The sequence below is a fragment of the Myotis davidii genome, unplaced genomic scaffold (genome assembly GCF_000327345.1).
Source record: "Myotis davidii unplaced genomic scaffold, ASM32734v1 scaffold299, whole genome shotgun sequence".
In the NCBI taxonomy this organism is placed as follows: domain Eukaryota; kingdom Metazoa; phylum Chordata; class Mammalia; order Chiroptera; family Vespertilionidae; genus Myotis; species Myotis davidii.
This window is the reverse complement of record NW_006293088.1, coordinates 490111-516980: the sequence shown is the minus strand read 5'-3', so window position 1 is coordinate 516980 and position 26870 is coordinate 490111. Positions and strand designations below refer to the sequence as shown.

At 48.7% G+C, this 26870-nt stretch overlaps 1 protein-coding gene across 5 annotated transcripts; it reads right to left on the bottom strand.

The window, feature by feature from the left end:
* Positions 1-1364: 1364 nt before the first annotated feature.
* EMC1 (ER membrane protein complex subunit 1) lies at positions 1365-26844 on the bottom strand. Of its 5 annotated transcripts, none has more exons than XM_006766648.2 (24): positions 26719-26844; positions 23876-24000; positions 23184-23249; positions 22887-22980; positions 21689-21817; positions 20739-20865; positions 20062-20211; positions 19610-19777; positions 19058-19129; positions 18639-18701; positions 17886-18008; positions 16818-16914; positions 16378-16500; positions 15756-15764; positions 14550-14749; positions 14258-14407; positions 13443-13604; positions 12981-13100; positions 10843-10980; positions 6008-6181; positions 5412-5622; positions 4372-4456; positions 2876-3005; positions 1365-2733 (listed from the first exon to the last, which is right to left on the bottom strand). In XM_006766648.2, the coding sequence occupies exons 1-24, from the start codon at positions 26811-26813 to the stop codon at positions 2554-2556; spliced, it is 2991 nt and encodes a 996-aa protein (XP_006766711.1). In that variant the 5' UTR covers positions 26814-26844; the 3' UTR covers positions 1365-2553. The 5 variants fall into 5 exon arrangements, with proteins under 5 accessions (XP_006766711.1, XP_015421332.1, XP_006766712.1 ...); XM_015565846.1 differs by having other exon boundaries at positions 18639-18698; XM_006766649.2 differs by lacking the exon at positions 15756-15764.
* Positions 26845-26870: the final 26 nt, after the last annotated feature.

The following is a 26870-nucleotide window of genomic DNA, read 5'->3' as shown; positions in this document are numbered from 1 at the left end:
CATCCCCATCCCCTCTGGCAACCACCAGTCCGCTCTCAGTGTCTGTGTGTCTGTTTCAACCAAGTGCTTTTTGTAAGGAGGTGAGATACTGGCCAAGGAGGTCTACATTAAACTTCCTGGGGCGTACCTTCTGTTTGTGCTCAAGAAGCACGGAGCTATACATTTCTGCACTCTTTAAAGCAGAGGAGAGGAGTAACATCCTCTCTTTAAAATGAAAGAGCCTGACAAAGATTTATGGCTAATCAGAGGTCAAAGGAATGATTAAATAAGTTTCACGTCTGTTCCAGGGCACACAAAATAGTCAAGGCCCAGAAATCTATTCCATAGAGAAAGGCAGAATGAGTCAACTCCCAATTTAGAATTGTAGACTCTAAGCAAAATAATTATTGGAGGAATGCTAACAAAAATTACTTGGGTTTCAGAAAAGTTTAAACTCTATAACTTGTTTTGGTACTTATCAAATTGAGGGTCAGTGATAAAACTGTATTATCTGCATAAGAGCATGCTCACCCTTCATTGTTGGGGGTAGGGGAAAGGGAGCAAATATCAACCCCTTGCAAAAGTGGCATTAGATCAATAAGCTACAGTTTTAAGAAGAGGGTGGGTGGGGTAAAACACATTACTATTTAACCCCTCTCCTCCTCCCCCAAAATTTAAAACTATAATTCTGTGTTTAATTCATGCACATTCACCAATAACTAATTACTGTTCAGAGTCAAAGGTTAAGGAAACATTAACAAAAGCCATAAACCATTTTACATTATTCCCAACAGCGACTGAAAATCACTGAATTTAGCTATAAACTTTACACCAAGAGATCATGTATGTTGACCAAACTAAAAAAAATAATGACACCCAAAATACTAAGGACTCTCCTTTAAGTGAAACATTCATTGCAGGTGGCCCCAAAGTCAACCTAGTTAACGAAGAGACGGGGACAGATGCACAGAAAAAGAGGAGGAGGAGAAAACCCCATCAGAGAGAGTTAAAAGCCACAGGTAGAGGCTGAGCACAGCTGGTCAGAAGTGAGTGCTGCTTCAAGGTTCAGAAATACTGAGAAGCCTGGCCGGTGGGGCTCATTAGTTGAGCCTCAGCATGTGAACCAGGAGGTCAAGGTTCGAGTCCCGATCAGGGCACATGCCCGGTTACAGGCTCTATCCCCAGTAGAGGGCGTTCAGGAGACAGATCAATGATTCTCTCTCATTGATGTTTCTATCTCACCCTCTCCCTTTCTCTCTGAAATCAATAAAAAAATATATATTTTTTAAAGTTTTCTAAAAACCATTTCTGCATTGCTTTTTGTCCCCTCTAATACAAGAGTAGCCTCAAAGTGTTCCTAAACCACAAAAAAAGGACTTAAACAGTGCTGTTCGTCACTCACTTTATTCAGACGCTTGAATGTACCTCTCCCCCCACATGGCTAGAGGTCTACTCTGTACATTTCATTCTTCACAGTAAAGAAAAGCCGCATTATTCCCCAAATCGGGAACAAGGGAACATTTTTAGGACATCTTTCTTTTGCAGCAGAGACAACAGCCAATTGGCAATGCCTCACCCACAAAATGCCAATTTCCTACCTCTGCCTTTTTCTTCTCCATTCCTTAAAGATCCATAAGATTTGAAATCTCATTTTAAGAGCAATCTAGTGACCCACACAGGTCAATTTATATAAAACTAAAAATAAATAATGAGGTTCTTAAACAGGATGACTTTCTCTAACAAGGTTATCAGATGGCTAGACCAGGCTGTGGGTGAGATGAGAGATCACGAGAGATGAGTCGGGTTACCTCCTCCCTCCCCTGAAATCTCTTCAAGGTTCAGACAATTCAGTATTAAAAGGCCTCAGCCTGCACATGCCTTAGGTGAAAGACCTGGGCAGTGATCCACAGACCAAGATGCTATTTACATACTTGGCTTTTAATAAACTGAAACAAAGACTACGTGGCCCAACCTGAGTGAGAACATGAAACTAGAGGCTTCATTAAAATAAGTGTGACACCAAATATAGATTCCTCAACCAGGAGTTCTTGTGCAGAGAAGCCACGAGAGGCTGGATCAGTGCTCAAACTTCAGCGAAGGACGGATCTTCTTCCTCCCAATGTAAACAGTAAAGGTGGAGTGGTCAGTAAGAGTTCCCTTCCCACCCAAACAAGAAGCAGGGACACAGAAAGATTTCTAATTTAACCTGGGAAACAGGAGGCAAACCAAAATCAATTTGAACAGGCCTCATAAAAGAGAAAACTCTGTTGGGATCTCTTAAAAAAAACAAAACAGAACATTCATAGATGGACAAAGAGGAAATAGGGCAATGGCCTTTGGACTTCAGGGGAAAGTCCATCAAGATGCTTTGAGATTCTCAGCTGAGAGAGTTCAACCTCCATCCACCGATGGCACCAGACATATCCCAAAAGGAGTCTCCATGAGAGTCCATCTTCTCCCCCACAACTCTTAGCTAAGATGAGCGCCCACACATCCTCCATCGCCCTGTCCAACTGCAGCTGGAGCTTTGCTGGCCTTCCCTTGGCTCTCCGCTCTCGGGCAGATCTTGGGTTTTTACCGCCAGGCACGATTCAAGAGTTTCACCTGTGCCAGTCTCTTCGTGATCATGGTGGCAAACACCAGGCCGAAGAGGACACTGCTGATTAACACATAGTCATAGTCATCCTTCAGGACATCAAACTGTTTGGACGGGTAGACTCGAGTTTGGTAAATGTCCAGGCCATAGGCCACAACCTGGAAGGCAGAGGGAAAGAAAAATGGATAAGAAAGGCAGCCGGTGATCCGCACCACCTCAACCTCAGGTAGAAAAGGAAATGGAACCCTCAGCTGTGTCCCCAAGGGCTGTCACAGCTGGGTGGCTGTGGGCTTTACTCACCAAACAAGTGGACTCCAGGCCTGAGGGAGCAGTGTAAATACCGCGCATTCGAGAAACTGTCTGGTTATAGTTGATGAATCGCTCTGCGTGTATCTGTACATCTGGAGAATATGGGATCAGGTTCTCCTCTCTGCAAAACATCAGTCGGGACGGCATTCACACTGTTGTAAGGTGATCCCCTGGCTGCCCTTTCAGAGTCCTGGGAGCTTTCCAGGCCACATATCTAGCCTCACATCTTCCTTCAAAGTCTACTAGGGAGTTAAAAATTTAGCAGCTAACTGTTAGGAAGGCGGTAAGAAAGAAGCTGCGTGGAGACTAAGGCTGAGATCTGGATTCCTACCTTGTTCTAAATCTAAAAACAAATAACAGACAGACAACCGTGTTCACACCAGGGGAGGAAAGCCAAAGCCATGTTAAAACTAAAACACTGAGCCACTGGGCCAATTCCTGCCGTTCAACCCAGAGTGCCTGTCTACACTCCTCTGGGAAACCCTGTTATCACCCCATGTCTCTTCCCCAGGTTTATCCTCCCCTTTTTCACCCCCCATAGTCTCGCTCTTATTCTCTCTTCACTCTAAACCAGTGATGGCGAACCTTTTGAGCTCGGCGTGTCAGCATTTTGAAAAACCGTAACTTAACTCTGGTGCCGTGTCACATATAGAAATTTTTTGATATTTGCAACCATAGTAAAACAAAGACTTATACTTTTGATATTTATTTTATATATTTAAATGCCATTTAACAGAAAAATCAACCAAAAAAATGAGTTCACGTGTCACCTCTGACACGCGTGTCATAGGTTCGCCATCACTGCTCTAAACCATACCCCTATTTCCTTTTCTCTTTGTGCAAAAACAGATCTGTGCATTCTGCTGCCCAGTTTCTCAGACCCCTAAGGGAAAAGAATTCAGGATAGGTTCGAGAAAGGATGGCTGGAATTATTCAAATACATACTAACAGTGGCAAGCTATTGTATTCCCTACAGGACCCAACCCCCATTTCCTCCCTGACCTCATTTCCGTCTCCCCACCACCAGCTGCTCTAGCCCCACTGGCTTCCCACCCTCCCTCTAACTCACTGACATGATCTTAGGGCATTTGCTCTTCCCTCTGCCTGAACAGTGCCCCCAGGCCTCCATAAGGCTAGCTTCTTTCCTCCTTCTGGTCTCCAATCAAGTCACCATTTCAGAGGGGCTTCCCCTGGCCACGCTTGCAGAGGTTCAACCACACATACCCCCTCACCCTGCACAGCCCCAGGCCCCTTTCTGCTTTTTCCTCCTCAGCGTTTATGAGCAGCTAACATTTCATCTTATTTACTGTCCACCTCCCCAACCAGAAGGTAACTCCGTGAGGGCAGACATATTTGTCAGACTTGTTCACTGCTACATCCCCAGGTCCCAGCATAGCAGGACAGCATGTACCAGACTGAGGGCCAAAGGTGACCTACAGGTTAAGTTCCTTACGGTCAGAGCCTTCACACTGCCACAGGGGTCTCACCTGCTTTGTTCTGTTGGGATCTCAGGACGGCGGGGATCCAGCAAGGCCTTAGGGAGGGAAAGAATGGCTCCGGAAGGTAGTCCAACTGCACAGAAAGAAGTCAAAGTGTATGTTCACACCAATCAACCCCAGATTAGGGCTAGCTACAAAAATGTCAGAGAAGGGTGTGCAGTTAGTTCTAGGGGAAGAGGAATGCCAGGATATGATGGGAATAAAATATATTTAAAAAAAAAAAAGGGGGGGGGGGTCCTTGAGGCTCCTAAATGGCCAAAAACCATAATCTAATAATACGCATGTGTCTGAATGAAGGTTCCCACTTTTGAAAATATTGGTTTCCTCACATATCCTGAGACATCGGGAAATAAAGTTTTAGAATTAGAGATGGGTAATGATGAGAGAGATGAGCATGGAAGGCCACTCAGATCTCTTCATCTCCTCCTTTCCCTCCAATACTACCTGCCCCGACCAATGAGTCTCCTTCCCATGAGCCAAACCAGCCACGTGCGCCGGTGCAGCAGCAAGGCCAGGGAGGACACAGGGCATGAGCGCTGTTGGATTCAGAAATGGTGGGGCTGAACGGGAAACTGCCAAAAGGTCTGTCCTCCTCCTATTTGAGAATAAAATAGTACCGAGCGCCTGATAAGCTCTGAGTCCCACATGTCTTTGGTAAAATCAACTAGACAGAGCAGCTTGCTAACCATCACTAAGTCCTGAGCTTGAACTACATAAGGACGAGACCAAACCGTGCCAATGTCTACAGTCAGCACAGGCCATCTGTTAGGAATGATATCACGGCTCACCTTTATGAGTGAAGTAAAAATGCAGAACAAAGTGGTTCATCAGAAATGAGAATTAAAAAACGTATCATCTTTTATGGATGGTAATGCCAGAGGAGCATTTTCATTTGTCTGAGATAAAGCCCTCCTCACTGACCATCCCTAATGATCATGGTTCTGCCAGCAATGCATCCCTGGCTTTGTGTTCAGTGCGGCTGCCTAAGAGACCCAGTCACCAGAGACCCCCGAGCCCCAGTCACTCACTAAGCAGGTGTCGGCTGGTGATGCCCCGCTCTGTGATGGTGGCTTCCATGGCACTGATGGAGGAGGGGAAGATGTAGGACTGCTGGAGGACCTGGGGCAGCTGAGGACGGTCCAGGGAGCTGAAGGCGGTGGCATTGTATTGCTCAGTGCCCTCGTAGAGCTCCAGCACGGTCAACTCGTTGCGCCGGGCCTTGGTATTCCAGTACTGGTACTGCAGAGAGAAGGGGGGGCAGCGAGGGGCTCAGCTGCTAGTCCAACTGGGCAGGGGAAATTACATGGGAAGACACCTTTCTGATTGGCTACATGCCCACGAAGGAGAGAAACCACCCAGCACCCAGTTTTCCGCCTTGCTAACAAGTTTACTAGCTTTCAGAGTAGTTATCTCTAGGCTACCCAGAGTTCACCACAGGAAACAAAGAATTCTCCAGATTCTTGGAAATCGGAATTATAATAGCTAACATCTGAGTGCTTACTATGTGCCAGACGCTGCTGTAAGCTAGACAAAAGGTGATGTTGTTATCCCTGTCTCACAAATGATGCAACACATAGAGTATAGTGTCCCTGATGGTGACATGAGCTCATCTGCGAGTCCTTACCACCACCCAGTTCTCTGAGTGCACGATGTGGACGGGGCCCTTGGCCTTCCTCTGCACGGAGGAGTGGACGATGCGCCCAGTGACACCGTCCACGAGGAAGATGCCGATGAAGGTGCGTTCGTGGTGTACGTCTGTGCTCTCGGTCACCACGGCCAGCAGGTTGGGGTTCAGGCTCTGTGGAGAAGAGAAAAGCTCCTCAGAACCACAGTGGCACATCATGGGCTCCACACCACGGGGAGCCCTGGAGGGGGGCAAACCTGGAGTTCACTGGTCTGGCAGAGCAATTAGGTTTCCTGGTTAGAAGAGCTTCCTGTTTAGAGTTTGTCACCACTGCACTCGTTTAGTGTCTGCTGAGTGCCATGCCATGTGCTTTGCCTACTCATTTCACTGAATCCATAAACAACTTTGCAAAGTAGATACTATTATTACCCACATTTCAAGATGCAAAGTCTTACAGGAGTTAAGCAACCTGCTCAAGTCACAGACATTGGTAACTCAAGATATACTACCCAGGTCTGCCCATTCGCTGGCCTAAGGACACTGCTCCAGCAACGCTATTTCTCTCCACCAGTGTCCTCCCTATCACTGAGTCAACGGATAAGCCTCAGTTCTCTCCTTACATGACCTACTAGTACCATGTGACACGGGATCACTCCTGCTTGAAGCACTTTCTCCACCTGGTGTCCAGGACACATGCTCCCTGGTTTTCTTTTTTTTTTTTTTTTATAATATATTTTATTGTTTTTTTACAGAGAGGAAGGGAGAGAGATAGAGAGTTAGAAACATCGATGAGAGAGAAACATCGATCAGCTGCCTCCTGCACACCTCCTACTGGGGATGTGCCCGCAACCCAGGTACATGCCCTTGACCGGAATCGAACTTGGGACCCTTCAGTCCACAAGCCGACGCTCTATCCACTGAGCCAAACCGGTTTTGGCTCCCTGGTTTTCTTTTTGCCTTACTGGCCACGCCTTCTCATCTCTCTGGCAGGTTCCTCCTCATCTCCTGATCTCTTGTACGTTTCCATCTATACTTGCTCTCATGATGCCCACCATCTCATGGCTTTCACACCATCTATGGGTGCTGGCAATGCCCAACTTTACGTATCTGGGCCAGACCTCTCCCTGAACTCCAGACTTGACTAACGGACTGCCAGCTCAGTATATCTTCTTAGATGTCTTATCTCAAACTTGACTTGCCCCAACTGAACTCCTGTTCCACCCCTGCTAAAACCTGCTCCCTCTCAGAGCTCCCCATGTGTGTCTTAGACCTAGAACCTCTAAGTCATCCTCAACTCCTTCTCTCTAACACACACACATCCTATGCATCAACATATCCTATTGCTCCACCTTCAAAAGTATCCAGAATCAGATCCTTTGTCACCAACCCATCATCTCACCTGGATTATTACAACAGCCTAACTGTCTGCTTGCTCTACCCCTTGGCCCACGACAGGCTCATCTTGACACAGCAGGCCAAATGAACCTGTTACGCCTCAGTCACTTCTGTCACTTCTCTGCTCAAAACTTCCCCGTGGCTCTGTCTCAGCCAAAAGGCCAGAGTGATGGCCTGTGATCTGGCCCTGTCTCCTCCTGACCTGAGCAGCCCAGACTCTCCTCCTCAAAGACCCCGTTCTAGTCCCGCTAGCCTCCTTGCTGTTTCTAGAACACTCCAGGCATGCTCTGATTTTTCTGTCCAGAAGGCTTTTCCCCACTCCTCACTCCTTCAAGTTTAAGCGTCATTTTCTCAATGAGACCCCCCCTCCTTAACCACCCTATTTTAAATGTATCCCCTTCAATTCTACGCTCCCTTTCCCTCTTCGTAGCTTCGGATTTTTCTATGAAACTGGTTGTCCTCTCACATGCTCTCTAACTTACCTGTTTACTTTCTTTATTGGCCTCTTCCAAATACAATGAGAGCCTCACGAGGAGGGGAAATGTCTATTTTGTTCACTGATGTATCTTAAGTGTCTAGAGTACCTGGCACTCAAATAAATAATAAGTCCACTTCACCTCCGTAACTATAGTCTAACCATGAGAAAAACATCACACAACCAAAACTGAGAGACATTCTACAAAACACCTGATTAATACTCTTCAGAATGATCAAGGTCATGCAAAAATGTCAACTAAATGCAATGTGGAGCCCTGGATTGGATCCTGGGGCAGAAAAGGACATTAATAGAAAAGCTGATGGAACCCAAATAAAGACTGGAGTTTAGTTAACATCTTGCCCCAGTGTTGATGTCTTAGTTTAGGCAGATGTACTATGGTCCCCAAGGGGAAACTAGAGAAGGGGCTTATGGGATTCTATGTAGTACTGCATCGTTTCTGTAAGTCAAAAATTAAGCCCCCCTCCCCAAAAAAAAGTTTAAAAAAAGACTAACCTAAAAATTTGCATAATGAATATGAACCCAAAAAGCCCTATTCTTATTATTCCTTCAACATATGAAAGCACAAGTATTCTAGCATACTTTACCTCGTACGAATGAAATTACACAGTAAATTTTTTCTAGTACAAGTCAAAATGTACTTCAGAATATGTATTATTTTGGTCATTCTGAACAAGCAAAACACTGTGGTCACATGGAAGGCATCCATCAGTAAAGATTTCAAGCTGGCAGCACTGATAATGCTGTGTGGAGGACACCATTCTAATCATGTTATATGTTATCATTAATCTTCACAGTAATCCTCTGACACAGGCTACAATCTCCATTACATCAGTGAAAACAGAAGTCAGGAAGCCGAAGCGAATGACCCACAATGAACAGTCAGTCTGCGGCAGAGCCTAGTCTGAACCTGGACAGCCCAACCGGAGGCTTGCGCTCTGCCTCACGCTTGGCGAATGAGCTTCCCGTCAGTTCTGGTCGTGGTACCCTGCTCTATGACATCTCCCCCGAGCTCAGTCTCTGCTGTGCTGGGGGGTGGAATTAATGTCCATTACTACAGTGACTACATGCTCTCACAGGACAGTTCTGCAGCCCACTAGTCATTTCTCCATCTCCCACCCTTTACTACTAACTAGAGTGCTGGATCATAGAGACGGGCTTTCTGATTAACCAACTGAGGTTTAACCCCAGACAGTTCTATCAGTACTATCTATCTATCTATATCTACACTAATAAAAGAGAAACATGGTAATTGGCGTACGACCGCTACCCTTTTCATTGGCTAATTGGCAAGATATGCAAATTAACTGTCAGCCAAGATGGTGGCCGGCAGCCAGGCAGCTTGAAACTAACATGAGGCTTGCTTGCGTCAGTGACTGAGGACTCCAACGTCCCCGCCTGCCACTGCAGGCCTCTGAGCCAGCAGTTCACGCAACTCTGTAACAAATACCTCCAGACTTCAGCAGATTCGCAACATTGTATGCAAAGGCCAGAAACCTACTTTCAGCCATGGAGGCCTAAGAGCTGGAGCCAAGCCTCAAAGCTAAAGCTGGCCCAGAATAAAAAAAAAAAAGAAAGAAAAAGGAGCAGTTGGGAGCTTCAGTCACCCCCAGCCTGAAAAGAGCCCTCAGCCCCTCACCCACACTGGCCGGGCACCCCAGTGGGGACCCCTACCCTGAAGGGTGTGTGACCAGCTGCAAATAGCCATCATCCCCTCACCCAGACGGGCCAGGCATCCCAGTGGGGAACCCCACCCTGATCCAGGACCCCCTTCAGGGCAAACCAGCCGGCCCCACCCATGCACCAGGCCTCTACCCTATATAGTAAAAGGGTAATATGCCTCCCAGCCCCGGGATCAGCGGAGCCATGAGGCCTCCCGGCACCGGGATCAGCGTGACAGGGGGCAGCGCCCAACCCCCCTGATCGCCCTGCGGCTATGTGACGGGGTGGGGCCACAACCCCCTGATCGGCCCTGCTCTGTGCCTGATAGGGGGGAGCTCCCCAATCCCCGCCCGGGCCCTGCTCTGTGGGTGATGGGGGCAGCGCCCCAACCCCGATTGGCCCTGCTCTGTGCATGACAGGGGGCGGCGCCCCAACTCCCCAATCGGCCCTGCTCTGAGCCCGACACGGGGCTGCACCTAGGGATTGGGCCTGCTCTCTGCCCCCCAGGAGCAGGCCTAAGCCAGCAGGTCGTTATCTCCCGAGGGGTCCCAGACTGTGAGAGGGCACAGGCCGGGCTGAGGGAGCCCCCCTCCTCCCCGAGCGCACAAATTTTTGTGCACCGGGCCTCTAGTATATATATAAACTCTAGTATATATATAAAAGCCTAAGTAACAACTGAATGACCAGAACAACCGATCCACCAGTTGCTATGATGCAACTTAACAAAGGAGCTGCCTCCTGGTGGTCAGTGCGCTCCCACAGCCAACCTCCTGCAGCTGGCCGTCCTCCTGCAGCCCTTCCCCAAGCTGGCCATCCTCCTGCGGCCCCTCCCCTGGCCGGCCAACTTCCCGAGGCCCCTCACCCCTGCCAGCCTGCCAACACCCTGCAGCCTCTCCCCGCAGCCTCCCCATAGGCCCCAATGGTGGTGGGGGCTGGCTGGCCAGCCAACCTCCCGGGTCCCCTCCTCCCGGCTGGCTGGCCCCCTGATAGGCCTTGATCACTGGCCAGGCCGAGGGACCCCATTCATGCACCAAGCCTCTAGTCACTAATAATAATAGCTAACATCGACTGGGCAATGGCCATAAGCCAGGCCCTAGGCTAAGCATGAGTCTCTGAGGGGATCATCACAACCACCCTAGAAGGGCACAGTGTACCCACTTCACAGATAATACTTTAGGCTCAAAGGGATTAAATGACTCACTGGAGATCATGCACCTACAAATTCTAGAGCCAGAATTGAAACCCTTGCTCTCCTACTCTATACCAGACTGCTGTGTCATACCTTGTAGAGCACGCTGCGGTCCCCCATCACACGGCCCTGGGAATGAACGTGCTCGCTGCTGCGCTTCCCCTTCACCTTGACGATACGCTGTACTTCTGGGGGAATGGTCAGCTCCCAACTCAGCTCAGTGGTGAGGTCCTGGAGCAAAAGCAACAAAGCCGGTGCTTGTAGTCAGGAGACTATGCCTAGACTGGAGCCTGCAGTAGCTGGACACGCCCTACAGTTCATTACCTGCAGCCTTTGTGCTGGAAGAAGGTTCTGGTTTATGAAAGAAGTTTTAGAACTCACAGTTTGACTTAAAAACATACCATTAAGAAAGCAGAAAACTTATTTAATAGCTCCCCATTGTTTATCTGAGTAGGAAATATCCAAAGAAAGTTTACCACTTATTACTAAAATCAAAGATTCCGTATCCTGGGCCAGCAGCGAATGACTGAGCTGGCAGGGACCTTGAAGTACTATACAAAAAGTTCTATAGAGTCACAGGAAACTATACGCAAATCTGTATGGTTAAATGTTACTACAGGTGGAGGGGAAAGGCACACAAGGGCCACCTGGGTGGGGTGCTGGTGCCATTCTGCTTCCTGATCTGACTGCCATGTACGCAAATGTTCCCTTCTGAAAGGTCACTGAGCTAGAACCTCAGAATTCTGGGTTTTTCTTAGCATTATACTTTCATTTAAACACGGGTTTAACAAAATAATAAGAGATGAAAAATAAAAAATCCTATTAATAAAGGCAGGTCAATTCCATTTCACTGAGAAGAAACATCTATGAATCACATATCTATATGGCCCACACAGCTGCTTACACAGTGTTGTGAATACACAGAAGGACCGTGAAAGATGCACAGCCGACTCCTGACAGGCCTTCCATCTGGGAAAGCAGCTGGGAGCAGGGTGGAAAGGGTCTGCTCGCATTTTGCTTCTGAGCTTCTGCGTCAATTTACTCTTTTACAACAAAAAACATCCCCAGAGAGCAAGGTCACCAGTCAACTCACTCAGAGGTCAGACTGTAAGACACCCTTGGCCTGCTCCCCATGTAGCGTTGCCTCCTTTGTCTGCCCTTGGCCACCACTGACTCCGATGACATCCTCAGGATTCCACTGATTCATGACACCCACACTCCAGTTTGCTCCCCTGTATCCACAAAGAACTGTCTCTTTCCGGGTCTCCTTTTTATCAACTTGGAAGGGCAATTTATTTTCACTCACAAGGGTACAGAATGTATTTTCTGGGTAGACCATTTCCTATGCTGTTTATGTGAAAGGTTGGCTGTTAACAAAATGTCAGAAAAGGGCATTGCATTTTAAAACAACAGATAATACATTTAGATGGCATTTACCATGTGCCAGGCATTGCTTTATGTGATTTATATGTATTAAGCCCTTGCTCCTCACACTAACCCTATGAGGTAGGTGCCATTATCATCTTATTTCATAGACAAGAAAGCAGAGGCAGAGAAATCCTACACCCAAGGTCACAAAGTTAGTAAGTGAGGTTTCACACATAGGCAGTTGGGTCCAAGCTCCTAATCTCTATATTATAGTACCTCTCCAAAGGCCCTAAGGGACAGGACTGAAGGACCGTCTGGTGAGGCCACAAATTACTCCTCTATGCAGCCCTGCTAGCAAGACCAAGACCAGGCCCTTGTGAACCTCCAAGCTGGGCCTCAGAGCCACTGTGTATCACTGTTTGTAAGAATTGGACTCAAGTACGTCAAGGTCAGAGCAGATCTATCCCATTTCTGGAGTAAAACTCAAAGCACACATTCTATCAAGAGTGAGTTCATAACACCATATTCATATAGAAAATACTATTACTCAACCCCCATTCCCACCTCCTACCTTCCCCCAAATGGAGCACAATGTCCCTTCTCAGTGCCATAGAAAAGGAAGCAGAATGAGAACTCCATGGGAGCAGACTTTGTCTGATGTTGACTGCTTTTCCCACGGCACCTAGAACCGTGCCTGCCATGTGGCAGCCTCTCAATAAATATGAAAATTACTTTGAATCAGACATCAGGACTATGCTGATCAAAATTTTCGATAGAATGAATAGCGTAATTGACTTCTTAGCCAAATAACCAGAAACGCCCACGTCTCCCCCGAAGGGTCCTGCCGGATGCCCCTTCCCTACCTTCCGAAGTCGATATCCACACAGCCGGCCCTGTTCTGCATCCACCAAGTAGAAGAAGATGGAAGGGGCTAGCTCATGAAGCTGTCGCAGGACATTCCGAGTGGCTGGGAAAGCCGTGACCTTGAACATCCAGAGCCCAAGAAAAGGGTTAAAGGAAAAAGTTAGGAGTCTCTAAGCACTTTCTCAATTACTATTACTATTTCCCATCAAAGAGAGCCTTAATAAAACAGCAAACCTTAAAGAATTGGTCTATTGAACTCAATTAGGGCTTAAATTTAGATCTGTTAAGACCCTGAATTTTCACCAGTGCAGAAAGAGTAATCAAGTCGCTTAGACATGCCCTGCAAGCCCAAATGTGTGCTGACGGCAGACAGCCCCAGCTCTGGTCCACTGGCTGCTGTGTGACCACCCCCGCCCCACACCCAACTCTACGGGGATGTCCCCCGCCATTCTATGCCGTACCTTGTACTCATCGTCTATCAGCAGCAGCACCTTGGCATAGTCTTGATCCATGATGGGCAGAAGCAAAGACTGCAAGATGGGGCGCTTCAGCACTGGGGGAGCCACCTGACTCCACTTCCCAAAAATGGGATTGAAGACATAGAGAGAACTCATTCCCGTCTCCTGAAACGGGCAGACTGTCAGATTCCACCATGGAAAGAATGCACATCCAAGGAGTCAATCTGGGACTGGAGCTCAACTGTGCTGCATCCCTTACTTAGTCTTTCCTTAGTCTTGGCTGAAGGTGAATGGTCCCCAAGGCTAAAGTGTCAAAAGGAAAATAAACTTCCTCTTGACTCCAAAGCTAACCAAGAACTGGGCAGGCTGAGGGGCAAATAAAATGGTCAATAACCAAATCAGCAACCCCAGGGCAGCCATTCCAGCAGAACACCCCCCAGCTCCCTTCTGATAGTTCCAGAATGAACCGACAAAAATCCATCTAATTCTGGGAAGCAGGGATACAAATAGTAGCTTTGTGTCCTGCTGTCTCTCATCTACAGACAAGAAAACAGCCACTCAGCTACCACCAGCCACCTATGCTTGGGAAGAAGACGAGCTGGCTTACTACACATCTGGTAAAGTCACCCCCACTTTCCAGTCACTCCCACCTCAGTCCTGGATGGTTCCTCAACTCAGGAAAAAACTGGAAGAAACCGAGCTCTAACCCCTGAATACTGATCTTTAACACTCATACAATTCTAAAGGCTTAGGAGAAATTTAAGTTACAAAACACCAAAAAGCCACAGCACTTTGGTTCAAATCAGAGGTGGCCTCACCTTGTCCTTTACCAGGAGGGTACACTGTGGGGGGTGGGGGAAGTGAGCAGTGGTTCTCTGCACCATCAGTTTAAAGGAGGAGTCTGGCTTGACATTGGGGAGATATTGTTTCCACAGGATGGTGCCAGAGCTGCTCTCAATGCCAAAAAGCTGCAAGATAAACAAGGAACTGGCTCACTACTAGAAAGACAAACCAAAGAACTGATTGTATCCGTGAAGAAAACGAGAGCCCATGCTCTCCCCCACCACCCCAGAGCCTCTGGGGGTTTGGGACCTGGGCTCACCCCCGCACCTTGCCTGAGGCTGTCACCGTCACCACCATCTTCTGGAGGTTGAACTCATCTCTGGCCAGGGTGTCAATGCTGATCTCATTCTTAATCTGACTTCGGGGCTTCCGAGCATCATAAAACATTTTCCAGAGATGGGAGGTCCACGCCTGCAGCAGGATGAGCTGCGACGAGAGGCGTTTCAGGAACATCCCCAGCAAGCCGTCTGGTGTCAAGGAAAAGGTAATAAATACAGCTGAGGCTCCCTCCCCACCAGACGAGGTGAGTCCAGCAAGGGGGTACTTGCTTTTCCTAACGAGGGGTCGCTCTCTCTCCTGTGGCTCGACACCTCAGGCTGCATGTCCAAGGAGCGGTCCTGTGTCTGATGCCAACAGTCTCACACTCAGGGACAGCCAGGCAGGAACTTCCAAACCTACTCACCTGGCTCATAGTACCGCACCTGCCTGGACCTTGGAATAGGAGACTAAGAGGTCAGGGATCAGCCATGCAGGATGCAGCCATGCTGTGAACGTCTCCACCACAGCCCCACATCCAGAATGGCCAGAGGAAGGCTCTGAGTGCCATGAAACCAAAAGAGGGAGGGATGTGGGGTGCAGGGGTGCATATGTATGTGTATCATGAACGGGTACTTCCATTTCCCACTGCTTCACCCCTATTCTGTCAACTGTTTGACCAGACCCAACAGACCTACTTGCAACCAACTCCCGGGGCTATCCCTGACCCCATCAATGACACCACGACCCTCAAATCACCTCCTCAGGGCAGATTTGGTCACTGAAGCAGGTTGCACAGTAAAGAGCATGGCCTCTGGCGTCTGGCAGACCTGGGTTAACATCCCAACTCCACTGCTTACTAACTTAGTGACCTTGGGAAATGTACTTGATCTCCTGGCCTCTGGTTCCTCATCATTAAATGGCATGTAATCCACTGACTGGGCTACTGCAAGATGACACATGATGTACATACAGGGTTTCGCACAGTGTGGGATACACGTTAAGTGCTCACTGAAAGGAGGGGTGCCCTTTCTTGTGTAATGTTTATTCAGGTCAAGGAAGAGCAGTGAGAGGCAAACAGGACCAGTCACAGCCATAGCAGTCCACGCACACATGGTATAGACCTTGTTGATGCAAGTCAGGAAAAACAAAGAATTAATCAAAAGCTAGTCATGTGGACAGGCAATGAGCAACAAGGTGGCAGAAAGCAGATTTTACCTTGAATCGCTGGATCCAGGCAGCAAAAATAAATAGTAAAGTCAAATTAATCCTCAGCTTAAGAAAACGGCAATGCCTACCAGGGTACCTGGCCCAGAGTAGGCCCTCAGTAAATACGTTAGACAGCGAGATGAATGGATGGAAGGGACAGAGGTGGGGGTAGGAGTGGCTCAGAGTAGAGGGAACTAAGTCCATCCTGCGGGGTGGGATGTGGCCAGGCTCAGAGGGCACTGGCCTCAACAATGAGGTCAGTCAACCCAGTCATGTCTCTAGAAAGGTATGGCTGTTGCTTTGGGGACAATGGGTATATAGTGCCTGGCAAATTTTAGGTGCTCAGACAATGGTAGCTCTTACTATACCAAACTAAGTTTCCTTTCCTCAAGGCCCTTCCTTAGAGGAAGTCGCAGGTGACACCTTTCATAGAAAAGAATGGGCACATAAACCATATGGCCACAAAGCACTACAAACTGGTCTCAGAGCCGGTTCAGATCAGACTGGCACCCGGATGCACCCTGGAAGCCAGAGATGCTGTGAGACAGCATTGCCAGTGGTCCAACTAACAGACACATTCCCAAAGCATCCCCTGCATCGACTCTGCTGGCCCAACCTCTTGGGTTCATACCTGCCTTCTTGCCAAATTCTCCTTCCAGTTCAGCCTGCGCCCCAGTCAGGGGGAGGTCCACCATCTCTAGGCACACCACTTCTGCCAGAGACTCCTCCCGGCTCCACAGCACCGCCTTCCCTGCTGGAAAGAGCATGGGCACAATGCTAGGCCCCTCACCTCCTGAAGAGACTCCCCTCGGTGGCTCAGGGACGCCCTGCAGCTCTTGTGTGACCAAGAGAAGCCAGAGCAAGGGGCTGGACTCAGTAACTCAAGGGAAGAAAGGTCCATGTCCCAACCAAGAAGGCTAAGGAATTCCTCAAAAGCCGGTGACACACTCTGGGAAAAACATCAGGGTACGCTCTGCGGGACTCTTCCCCAAGCCTGTCCACAGCCCCAAACAGAGTCTGACTGGAGCTCCCGGGCAGGCCGAACATAAATGGCTGAATGAGGTCGCTTACCCAGCTGCTGCAGGAAAAGGAGCAGATGGTCCTCTGTCTGCACCAAGGCCCGGTAGCCCACGGAGTCGTCCTTCTTCAAGAACACCTGGATGTACAGCTAGAAGCCAAAGAGTCAAGACCACTGCAGTCAGCGAGAATTAAAATGCCTCAGAGCACCATTCAGGTCAGAGGTCTAGGTCATGGCATTATCAGATGTCTAAATAATACAGTTATTACCTGGACTCCAATAAGATAACACATGTTCTTAGGAGTCAACACAATGTTGCTAGGCTCACCCTCAGACCTTGTCATGGAGGAAACCCAAGGAGTCCCCTATCATTCACCATGTGCCAATCACAGCCCACTAAGTAAACAGGAGACCAGGATTACACTTCCCATTTTATTTTTTAATCCTCACCCAAGGATAGAGGATATTTTTTTCCATTGATTTTTAGAGAGTGGAACAGAGGAAGGGAAGGAAAGAGAAACATCAATGTGTCTCACTGGTTGCCTCCCACACACACCTGACCAGAGCCAGGGAGCTAATCTGCAACCCAGGTACAAGCCCTTGGCCAGAAATTGAACCTGAGACCCTTTGGTGCTAGGGCCGATGTGCTAACTGCTGAGTACACCAGCTAGGGCATACACCTCCCATTTCAGAAACAAAAGCCCACCCCCAAGAGGCTGAGGAACACAACTGAACATGCACAAAGACAACACAGGCAGCAAAGAAGAACGCCAGCTGCAGGGCTAGGACCTCTTGCTAGCTCTGTGCCTCGGGACAGGGCCCTGAATCTCTGGACAGTTTCCTCGTTTGTAATAACCACCTCACAAGGCTGATGGGAGGATTAGATCAATTAGTGCATCATGAAAAGCTTAGCACAGTGCCTGGCACAGCGATAACTTGGAATGAATGGTACCACTTTTACTGTTATTCACAGGGATTGTGGCTGGTCAGTGGGTCAGGAAGGACTAGAACCCAGAGAGCTCTAATCCAGGACCCGTGGCTGTGACCCAACCCTGAGGAAAGGGAACCCCACACTGAGATGCCCACAGGACGGAGCCTGAAGACAAAGGCTCCCCACTCACCCGCTCCGGCCGAGTGCCGTTCTGTTCCAGGCTAAAGGTGATTGTGGTGTCGAGCAGCCGCCGACCTGTCTCCACTAAGTAGAGGTTGATGGTGTAGGTCTGGTTGAAGCAAGCCAGCGTGTCCTAAGGGAACAGACAGCACAGGTCACCTTGAGGGATTCCCCCAAAGCAAAGTCCCCCAAAGGAAGTCTAATAACGGGGGGGCAATACCCTAGAAAAGAACCCAGGCCAAGACAGGAAATACATGCAAAGGAAAGTAAGAGAAAAGAAAGCTAAATCCTAAGGCAGAACTAAGACACCTGAGTAAATAAAATTACAACCGCTGTACTTGTCCAGGAGGAAGCCAGTGCAGTGTAGCAGAGACTTCCCCAAGAGGTAAAACCATCAGCGGGGAAGTGCCAGAACCTTCGGAAAAGCGGATGAGAAAGAGCCACAGCAGGAACCTGTGCCCCAGCCAGCATCCCATGCTCTGCTCCAGTGCAAATGCACAGATTAAAACAATTCCACCAGCTGGGAGCCCAGAAGAAATGGGGAAACTAAGGCCCAGAGGAGAAAGTGGGTAAGAACAGATTCTAGAGTTTCTACTCCTAATCTCCCAACTGAAAAGGATCAAGAGAACTATCATTTACACAATTCAGGGAACCCCATTTGAGACTGGAACTCCAGACCAGCTCATGGCCTAAGCTGCACCCCCACTTCATGGGGCGACCTCCTGGGCCTAGGTCTGGCACAGTGCCCAATGCCACGCCCTACCTGCGGACTAGACTTCTCCGAAAAGCTCCCCAGTGACCCATCTTCAGAACTGCTAGATTTCTGCTAGAGAAAAGAGAACAGAAGGAGGAAATTGAGCCAAAGCATCACTTCCCAGTTACCAAAATGAAGCTTTCACCTGTCCTCACAACACTTGGAAGAAGGCAAATCGCAGTTTCTCATTCCTAACCCCAAAGCCTATGCCACCCTTAATAGTCCCAGATGAAAGTGAAGCATCACGTTAGGGTCCACTCCTGGGGACCAAGCGGTATACAGAAAGCTCTATAGAACTTAGTTCTCAACAGCCTGCTGCCTCCTGGGCTCAAGGTGACCAGGAGACTATGCCCAGACTTTTGGTTCCCTGGGCTCCTGGCAGACACACGAAGGAAACCCCCAGTGCTGACTTTACTCTCAATACTCACCGCTTCATTCCGACAGGTCATGACTGCAGCCACTGTCTTCTCCCCGGTGGTGGCAAAGCTCACTAGGGCAGTCTGGAGGAAAGCAGGGTGTCAGTTCCTAAATGGGCCTTTACTAGCCAGCAGCCTTCCAGAGGGCCACCTCTACAGGGAGGCCCCTTGGCCATGGAATTGAAAGTTCTCCCAACTTGAGAGTGTAATGGCCAGGGCATGGGAGAGCAGAGGAAGGGCTAGCTGCATCTACAGCTGAAACGGGCACAGGCACAGTCAATCCTCAATCCTACGCAGCTTTCAGGATCTGTGGGAAGCTGTAATTACTGGCCTCACTTCCCAAGGACTCAGAGGAAGGTGCCAGTTTTACTCTAAAGGTGCTGCATAACTCTTAGAAGAAAACTTATCCCATTTCTGCTCTAAGGCTAAACCCTCACAAGCCACTTTTGAAAAGATGTCTCCTATCCTGAGCAAATGCCTGCAGCTTCAAAGGCGGGGATTTCCAGCATCCATGTCTTGGCTGGATGGTCCTGAATCCTAGCACACCATGCGGCCTGCAGTTACCTGTGGGAGGTTTTTGAGCAGACTGAGGACCCCGTGATGGTAGTGCAGCAGAGCATAGTGGCTTGGGGACAACTGCAGGAAGAACTGGGCCCGAGAAGGATCCACTGGGTTGGGCTGTGTGGACAGGACCCGGGGTTGGAATCCACTTGCATATTCTAAGTCGAGAGACTAGAAGACAAGAGGGCGGAGGGTTAGGGTTAGAAGCCGAGAAGCCAGGTTTCCATCCAGGCCTGCATCCTCTGCCCCACTTTGCCAATGACAGTAACTAGGCTGTGGCATGTGGCTCTGAAGTTCCCATTCAGGTTCTCCAAAGAGAGTGGCCCACTTCCCCTTTCACCAGTTCAGCCAGAGGCCCAGGCCAAGGCCAGGAAGGAAGCAGTGACACTGGGAGAGACTTTTCTAAGCGGCGAAGACTGTGCCTCTGGCCAGGGGAAGCAGCGCCGGCCTCTCACCTGCAGTGGGATCTCCCTCAACTCCCACTCCGTCTCCAGGGCCAAGGTTTGGAGGGACCGTGAGCTCGGGTCAGGGCACACCAGGACAGCCTCATCCACCACACCACAGGCTCCAGTGAGACTCTGCAGCCAGGGAGTCGAAACCCTGACCTGTGGGAAAGACACGTAACAGGAGGCCAGTGAGGATGTTTACACTTCCCACTCAGCTCTTCAGCAGTGTCACCGCCAGTTCCCACCAGGGCCTAATCACAAGGCTCTTCATGGTTGGTTCCAAAGTTCTTCCTGTCCCCCAGCCTCCCGAAAGCTCCAAAGCCAGAGAAAAATCCCAATTTTCTACCTGGATGCTAGAAAAATATGCCAGATTACTTTTTAATACCTGACACTGCAGATAAGCACTTATTTACTGTATCTGTCATTTGGGGTTTCTCTATCATTATTTTACAATATTAGTTTGCAAGACACTCGTAGGCAACTCTTTTAGCCACCATAGGAGAGCACTCTGGGCGAATGCCAGGGCTTAAATAAATACCTGGTGAGGAGAAGGCAGCCTCCGAGTGACAGGAACAGGGAACTTCAATGGCTTTTGCCAGCTGAGTTCTCTGGTCCTAGTGCAAGGAAGGGCTCTATCTATTCCCTCCTCAATTCACAAGGCTCCTCAGGAAGATGCCTGACCGTACCTGCTGCACAATCTCTCCATCTTCCACATTAAACTTGACAATGTTCACGTGGCTGAAGGGAACGATGCCGAGGGCCCACACCACCCCAGAGCCGTAGGAATACACCATCTGGTAATGGATGCTGTCACTAAGAGAGGGAAGAAAAACAGGGAGCAACTGCTTCAGCCACAGGCAGGGGTCCTCCAAGACTAGGCTGCCAGGCCTTCAGCCAGAGGTCACCTACTCTCAGCCCCCAAATAGGTTTTGTTTGTCTCACACAGTCTTTTTTATTATTTCAATTAATAAATAATTCAGTTGTCCACATTCAGAACTGAGATTTTACATGTAAAAACAGATTTCTAGCTTTTCTTAAAAAGATGTGGCAACACTACCCAACACTGCATCCTATAGGGCACTTATCAGCTGAGTAAGGCTGCCCCCATGAGGTAGGCCAGGCTCACCGCAGCTCCCAAGAATCCCCACAGAGCCTGGGGCCTATGCAGTTGGTCCTATAGGAATTTGACCTTTTGGTCCCTGCCTGCGGTGGTCTAAGTAGAATTTTCCTCCCTCCCTCCTATTCCTTCTCAGCTTCAATGCTTCCCACCACCAGGACCTCTGGAAACCATCTCAAATCCCACTAAGCTCCTACCCTGGGCCTTCTTGAGTTGTTATAAGTCTGACTTGAACTAGAAGCAAAAAAGCCAGAAGCAGTAGGACCATGCGCGAGAGAGCCACACCCCTCGCTTGACTGGCTCTCCTGCCTAGTTTGAGAGTTTCTCCTCGCTGCAATGGCAACTGCAGAGGTAGCACAGACTTTGAGTTCAGGCCTAGATCTAGTGAGCCCAACACGCTACACACGATCCCAACATAAGGTAAGCCTGGGCCAAAGCAAATGCTTCAACCCTAAAGGAGAAAGGGGCTTGTAGAGAGCAGGACCGGGTAGTCATCATCTGGTGGGAGGGCAGCCTTACCTTTCTGGGAGATGTTCCACCCACTTTAGGTGCCCACTGGAGAGCTGATGGAGGGCAAGAGTGGTCTTCTTCAGGACCGCAACGTACCGCACTGACTCCTGCAAGCCTACCAGCCCAAGTGCCTGGAAACTGAGCACAGGTACAGGGTGAGCACTGCCCAGCGCCTCAGGCTACAGGAGACAATCTGGCACACTACCACTGTAGCCAGGTAGGCAAGAAAATAGATTTTGGGCTCCAATGCATCTGGATGCTAGCCTGGCTCTGCCTCTTTGAACCACTAGGCCATACTGCTTCCCTCAAGCCCCCGAATCTGCTAAGGGTTGTTCCTACCTTCCCGGGGGACTTCACAGCAACCAGGCCAACCCCCCACCATGGCACCCCTCAGACAGTATTGTCATTACTGGGCTATATGCCTGCCTCCCCCAACTGATAACGAGTTCCTTGATGACAGAAACTAACTCACATTCACATGTGTGTTCCCACTGCCCGGGGGCTCCCCAAATGTTTACCGAACAAATGACTATTGGATGCATAAGCTAATGCACATGATCTTATTAAACAACTTTAGCAACGATGCAACAGTACTTCGAGCTGTTCTCTAAACACAAAATTAAAACATTGAAAGTTTTATATTATGTTCTTGTACCTACAACACTGCAAAGCTCTCAAGTCATGGTAAGATTAGAAAAAGCAGTGAAGTACAATAAACACTACACCTAGCTCAGAGCTCTGCATCTAAGAGGTGCTTAATAAATGCTGGCTGAGTAAACACGTGTTCCATAACCTCAAAAACATCAAGTCCTGGCCAGTGTGGCTCAGTTGGTTGGAGCACCGAAAGGTGGTAGGTTCAATGCAGGGTCAAGGCACATATCGAGGTTGTGGGTTCAATCCCGGTCGGGCACACATAGGAGGCGACCAGTTGACTGATGTTTCTCTCTCATATCAATGTTTCTCTCTCTCTCTCTCTCTCTCTCTCTCTCCCCCTTCCTCTCTCTAAAATCAATAAAAAACATATCCTTGGGTGAGGATTAAAACAACAACAACAAAAGACATAAAAAACTGGGCATTTAATGCTCTTTGGCTTGGTAGTGGTCACTGGGGGAAAAGCCAAAAGACCCAGAGTTGCTACCCACACAGATCTGTGCTCCAGCAAAGCCCTGAACCACGCCCAGATGAAATACAGCTTCTTCCCCTCTACCTGCCACTGTCCAAGGTAATCTCCCAATTCAGGCCCCCGATGTTAGTCTCCCAGGAACGCATGATGCGCCCACCATTGGACACAGTGACAGCATCTGGAAGAGAAAAAACCATGGTGACATCATCTCCCAGACTGGAGCTCTATAGCCTCCGAGGGCCTGTTAGCAGTAACCTCACCTCTGATATGAGTGCAAGTAAGAGCTATTTGGGAATACCCTTCTCCTTTCCCTGCCAGACCCAGTGCAAGGAACGAGGAGAGGCAGCCAACACCATGAGAGAAGCAAAGGACTCTGCTTACCCTGTCCGTACAGGAGCATGGCGTCCACTGCCCCTTCCGCCGTGCCCTTGTCAACATGGCGCCACACTGAGAGACAGGAGAGTCAGGCATTACTACGAAATAGAGAGGCATCCAAGAAGACAGGTGGGAGAAAACAAGAGAGGTCTTTGCTTGCACAGCGGTGCCCAATTTTATTTCAAGGGAGGGAAGGACTACAGAGAACTGGCGATGACCCACTTGCACTCACTGGGTAACAAGGGGAGGTCTCTGCACTCCCACCTCCGTTACCACCTCATCAAGCATGTAAATGAACGACATGATTAACAAAACCTATATGAAAAACAGTGATTATAAATGACATATCCATGATTTTAGTGCCTAAAAAATCCCAAAAGCAGTACAAGTAATTGGGAAGGTGGCAATCCAGATCTTTAATGCAAAATAGGGTAATGTGTTTTTTGCAGCAATATCTACTTTAAGAATAGTTAGGACTTGGTCTGAGGGAATAAACTACAAAGGCCTGTAATAGGAATATATTAAATGACAAGACTAAAATAAAATAAAATAAGTTGTCAGAATCCAGTAAGAGATGCATCTTTGGGCCAACTTGTCCTTAACTTGGAGCAGCCAGGCAGACTTCGCAAGCCACAGACCACTCTGGACTCACTACGGTCAGCCATTCCATCCCGAGCTAACGCCTACAATTCACTCACAGATGTCCCCAGTCCGGGAATTTAAGGCCGCAATCACGTTCTTCTCCGTGGCCACAACCAACTTCTTGGATCCCGGGGAAAATTCCAAGGAGGCAAATTTGAGCTTCCCAATATACTGCTGTCTCCTGGAGAAAAGGGAAACGTGAGGGCCAAATCCATCACTGCACAAAATGCTCTGGAAAAAGACAATGGCACAAACACAGGCGCTCCCATCACACCTATCCCAGGACATGGCAGAAATGTTTGTTAGTGAGGAGACCTGACCCAAAGCCAGCTTTCCATACAATGTAGTCTGAAGCAAACGGAACAAGGATAGCCCTAACAGATGAAAAATACAAGCCTTCCTTCTACATGTAAGCACATGTTTATCTCAAGATCAGTGCCACCCCAAAGAGACCTGGCCTACATCCCACCAGAACATTACGGTTCTCTCTGCAGTCATTAATAGCGGGACGGGGCACTCATAGGACACACGAGGGAAGAGGCACAACCCCTGTTGTCCATGAACATGCAATCCAACTTTTCCTTCTATTTTCACTGACCCCTGGAGAAAAATATTATGCAATTTTTACAACAAAACTCCATAGACCGGGTCAGGCTTTGTTCTCTACAACCTTTTCTTTTTGACCCATTACTCATGCTTTCTTGGGACTATACATATCTCATCACTTTCAACACTCTTACCTAAGCATAAAGAGAATGCAATTAGCTTCGTATGGCAGACTACCAAGTACATCGGAGGTGTTTTGCACATTGCTATTAATGAAAAAGTGCTACATTCTCCAACAGAGTGGTGAAGGCCAGGGGAGGGATGCCAGGGGCTGGGTGGATGTGGGCAAAGAGGGGGGCAATGGGGGACATCTGTAATAGTGTCAACAATAAAAAAGAAAAAGCACTGCATTCTCTAGCAAATCAGTCACACATGATGCTTACACTGAATTCCTCGTCATGATGTTGTTTGGTCTGATTTTTTTTTTTTAAGAAGAAACTAAGCTGGTAGTGGAGAGACAGACTTATATTACATTTGACAGTTTCTGCCAGGATTTTCACATACATGACTCTCACTGCATCCAATGAACATGCCATGAAGTACACAGGACGATTATTACCCATTTTACAGGTAAGTAAGTCAGAGCCCGCTGAAGTCATCTAATTACTGTCCGAACCAGAATGTAAAACTAAGGCCTTCTGACTCTAAACCCATGCTCTCTTTTAAAATATTGTTATCTGGACTATAAAGTAATGCCTGCTCATTGTAGAAATGTGAAAAATATACAAAAGTATAACAAAGAAAATAAAAACTGTCCCAAATACCACCACCATGAACGTATTAGCATGTTGGTGTATTTCCTTCCATTTATTCTTCAGCTTGTAAATTGCATATGCCTAGTATTTGCTACAATGAAATCATAAATGTTATATTGTGAGCATTTGCCCCATCATTAAAAATGTGACATGTTGCATTTGTCACCCCGTCTTATATCACACACTTACTTATACAGGAGGTCCTGGAATAATGTTGTTTCATTGTAACCATCTGCGTGGGGACTTAACTCTTGCTTATATCAATTAGCCTATGGGAAAACTGGTTTTGATGTACGTGGTTTTAAAACTGCAGAACCTACTGAATGGCATTAAGTGAGGACTTGCTGTATACCTGCCCCACAAGCTCCTTCACATCTCTGACTCCACAGCACCTGGAAGAACCACTGACCACTGCAGGCACTCCACAAATACGTGAATTAACTTGCCTGATTCAGAAAAGACGTCGCAGCGGAGATACCTGAGTGGGGCCCTGAAGGTGGAAATGCCCCCTGAACAGCAACAATAACGGTAACATTTACTGACTGCACTCCATGAGCCAGGCACTGTGCTCAGTTATGGGAAGTATCTCGATCATCCTTACAACCACTGAAAGAGGTCATGTACCAGTACTACTATTAGTGAACCACGTTACCGATCATGAAAACACGGCACAGAATGGGCAAGTCACTTTCCCAAGATCACACACCCCTTAAATGGCAAAACTGAGATTCAAACAAAAGCAAGCCAGCTCCAGGGCCTCAAGGAAGAAGGTGAGGGATTGGAGGGGGGGGGCACGCAGTCACGCTGCTTGAGATTGGGGGGGGGGGGGGGGGTAAGTGAGTGAGTGGCACCTCCATGAACCACACCTCCGGCCGATGTAAAACTGGCGCGGACCTGATCTGAGGACACAGCTGGGTGGGGCGGGAAAGGAGGCGAAAGCAAGAGGCCTCCGTTTAGGACGTGGAACACGCAAGGTCCTGCGCACACGCCCGCGAGATGCTCATTCGAGGAGCATGAGAGTCCCCGGAGGGCTGTCGGCCGCTGGCACGCAGGTCAGAGCCTGACGTCACCGAGAAGCGGCCGGAATTGTGGCTAGAGATCCGGGCAAGGCTGCTGATCAACTGAACGCTGTCTCCGTGCATTCCTTCTTTCGCCGACTCCGTCCACATCTTTGGGGACCCCTGGACCTGCTGGGGGTGGACCCCAGCAAAAAGGAACTCTTGCCTTTTGCAACAGCATGGATGTAACTGGAGAGCATTATGCTAAGTGAAATAAGCCAGTCAGAGAAAAATAAATGCGACCTGCACAGTCTCGCGGGGCAGCCTAGAAGCGCCCCCACGTTTGGTTTAAGACTCTGCTGTCGCCACCTTAAAACTTCACTTCTGAACAAGGGTCCCTCGTTTTTTATTGCACTGGGCCCCGCAGGTCATGAAACCTAGCCGGTCCTGCTGCCTGTAACCCGCCTCGCTTTGGCAGGCAGAAGACAGGTACGGGCCAGATAGCCGCATATTCCCCGAAGGGGTCCCGCACGCACGCACCAATCAAACTTGCCCACTTGGTCTTCGTAGACTGCAGCCGCAGGGATAAGCAGGGCAGCCCAGAGCCAGAACCGACAAGCCACCGCCGCCGCCATGATGGGAGCCAGCCCCGCCCGCCGCCGGTACTTCATGACTGTAATGTTGCTACTGTT

Bases quoted from the DNA above. Each gene is read 5' to 3' on its own strand.
- EMC1 (XM_006766648.2), bottom strand. From the start codon at position 26,813: ATGGCGGCGGCGGTGGCTTGTCGGTTCTGGCTCTGGGCTGCCCTGCTT. The intron at 24,001-26,718 runs GTGCGTGCGTGC...CCTTTTCTCCAG, and splicing joins CAAGTGGGCAAGTTTGATTG to GAGACAGCAGTATATTGGGA. The intron at 19,778-20,061 runs GTGAGAGGCCGG...CTTGTCTTCTAG, and splicing joins TGAGGGAGATCCCACTGCAG to TCTCTCGACTTAGAATATGC.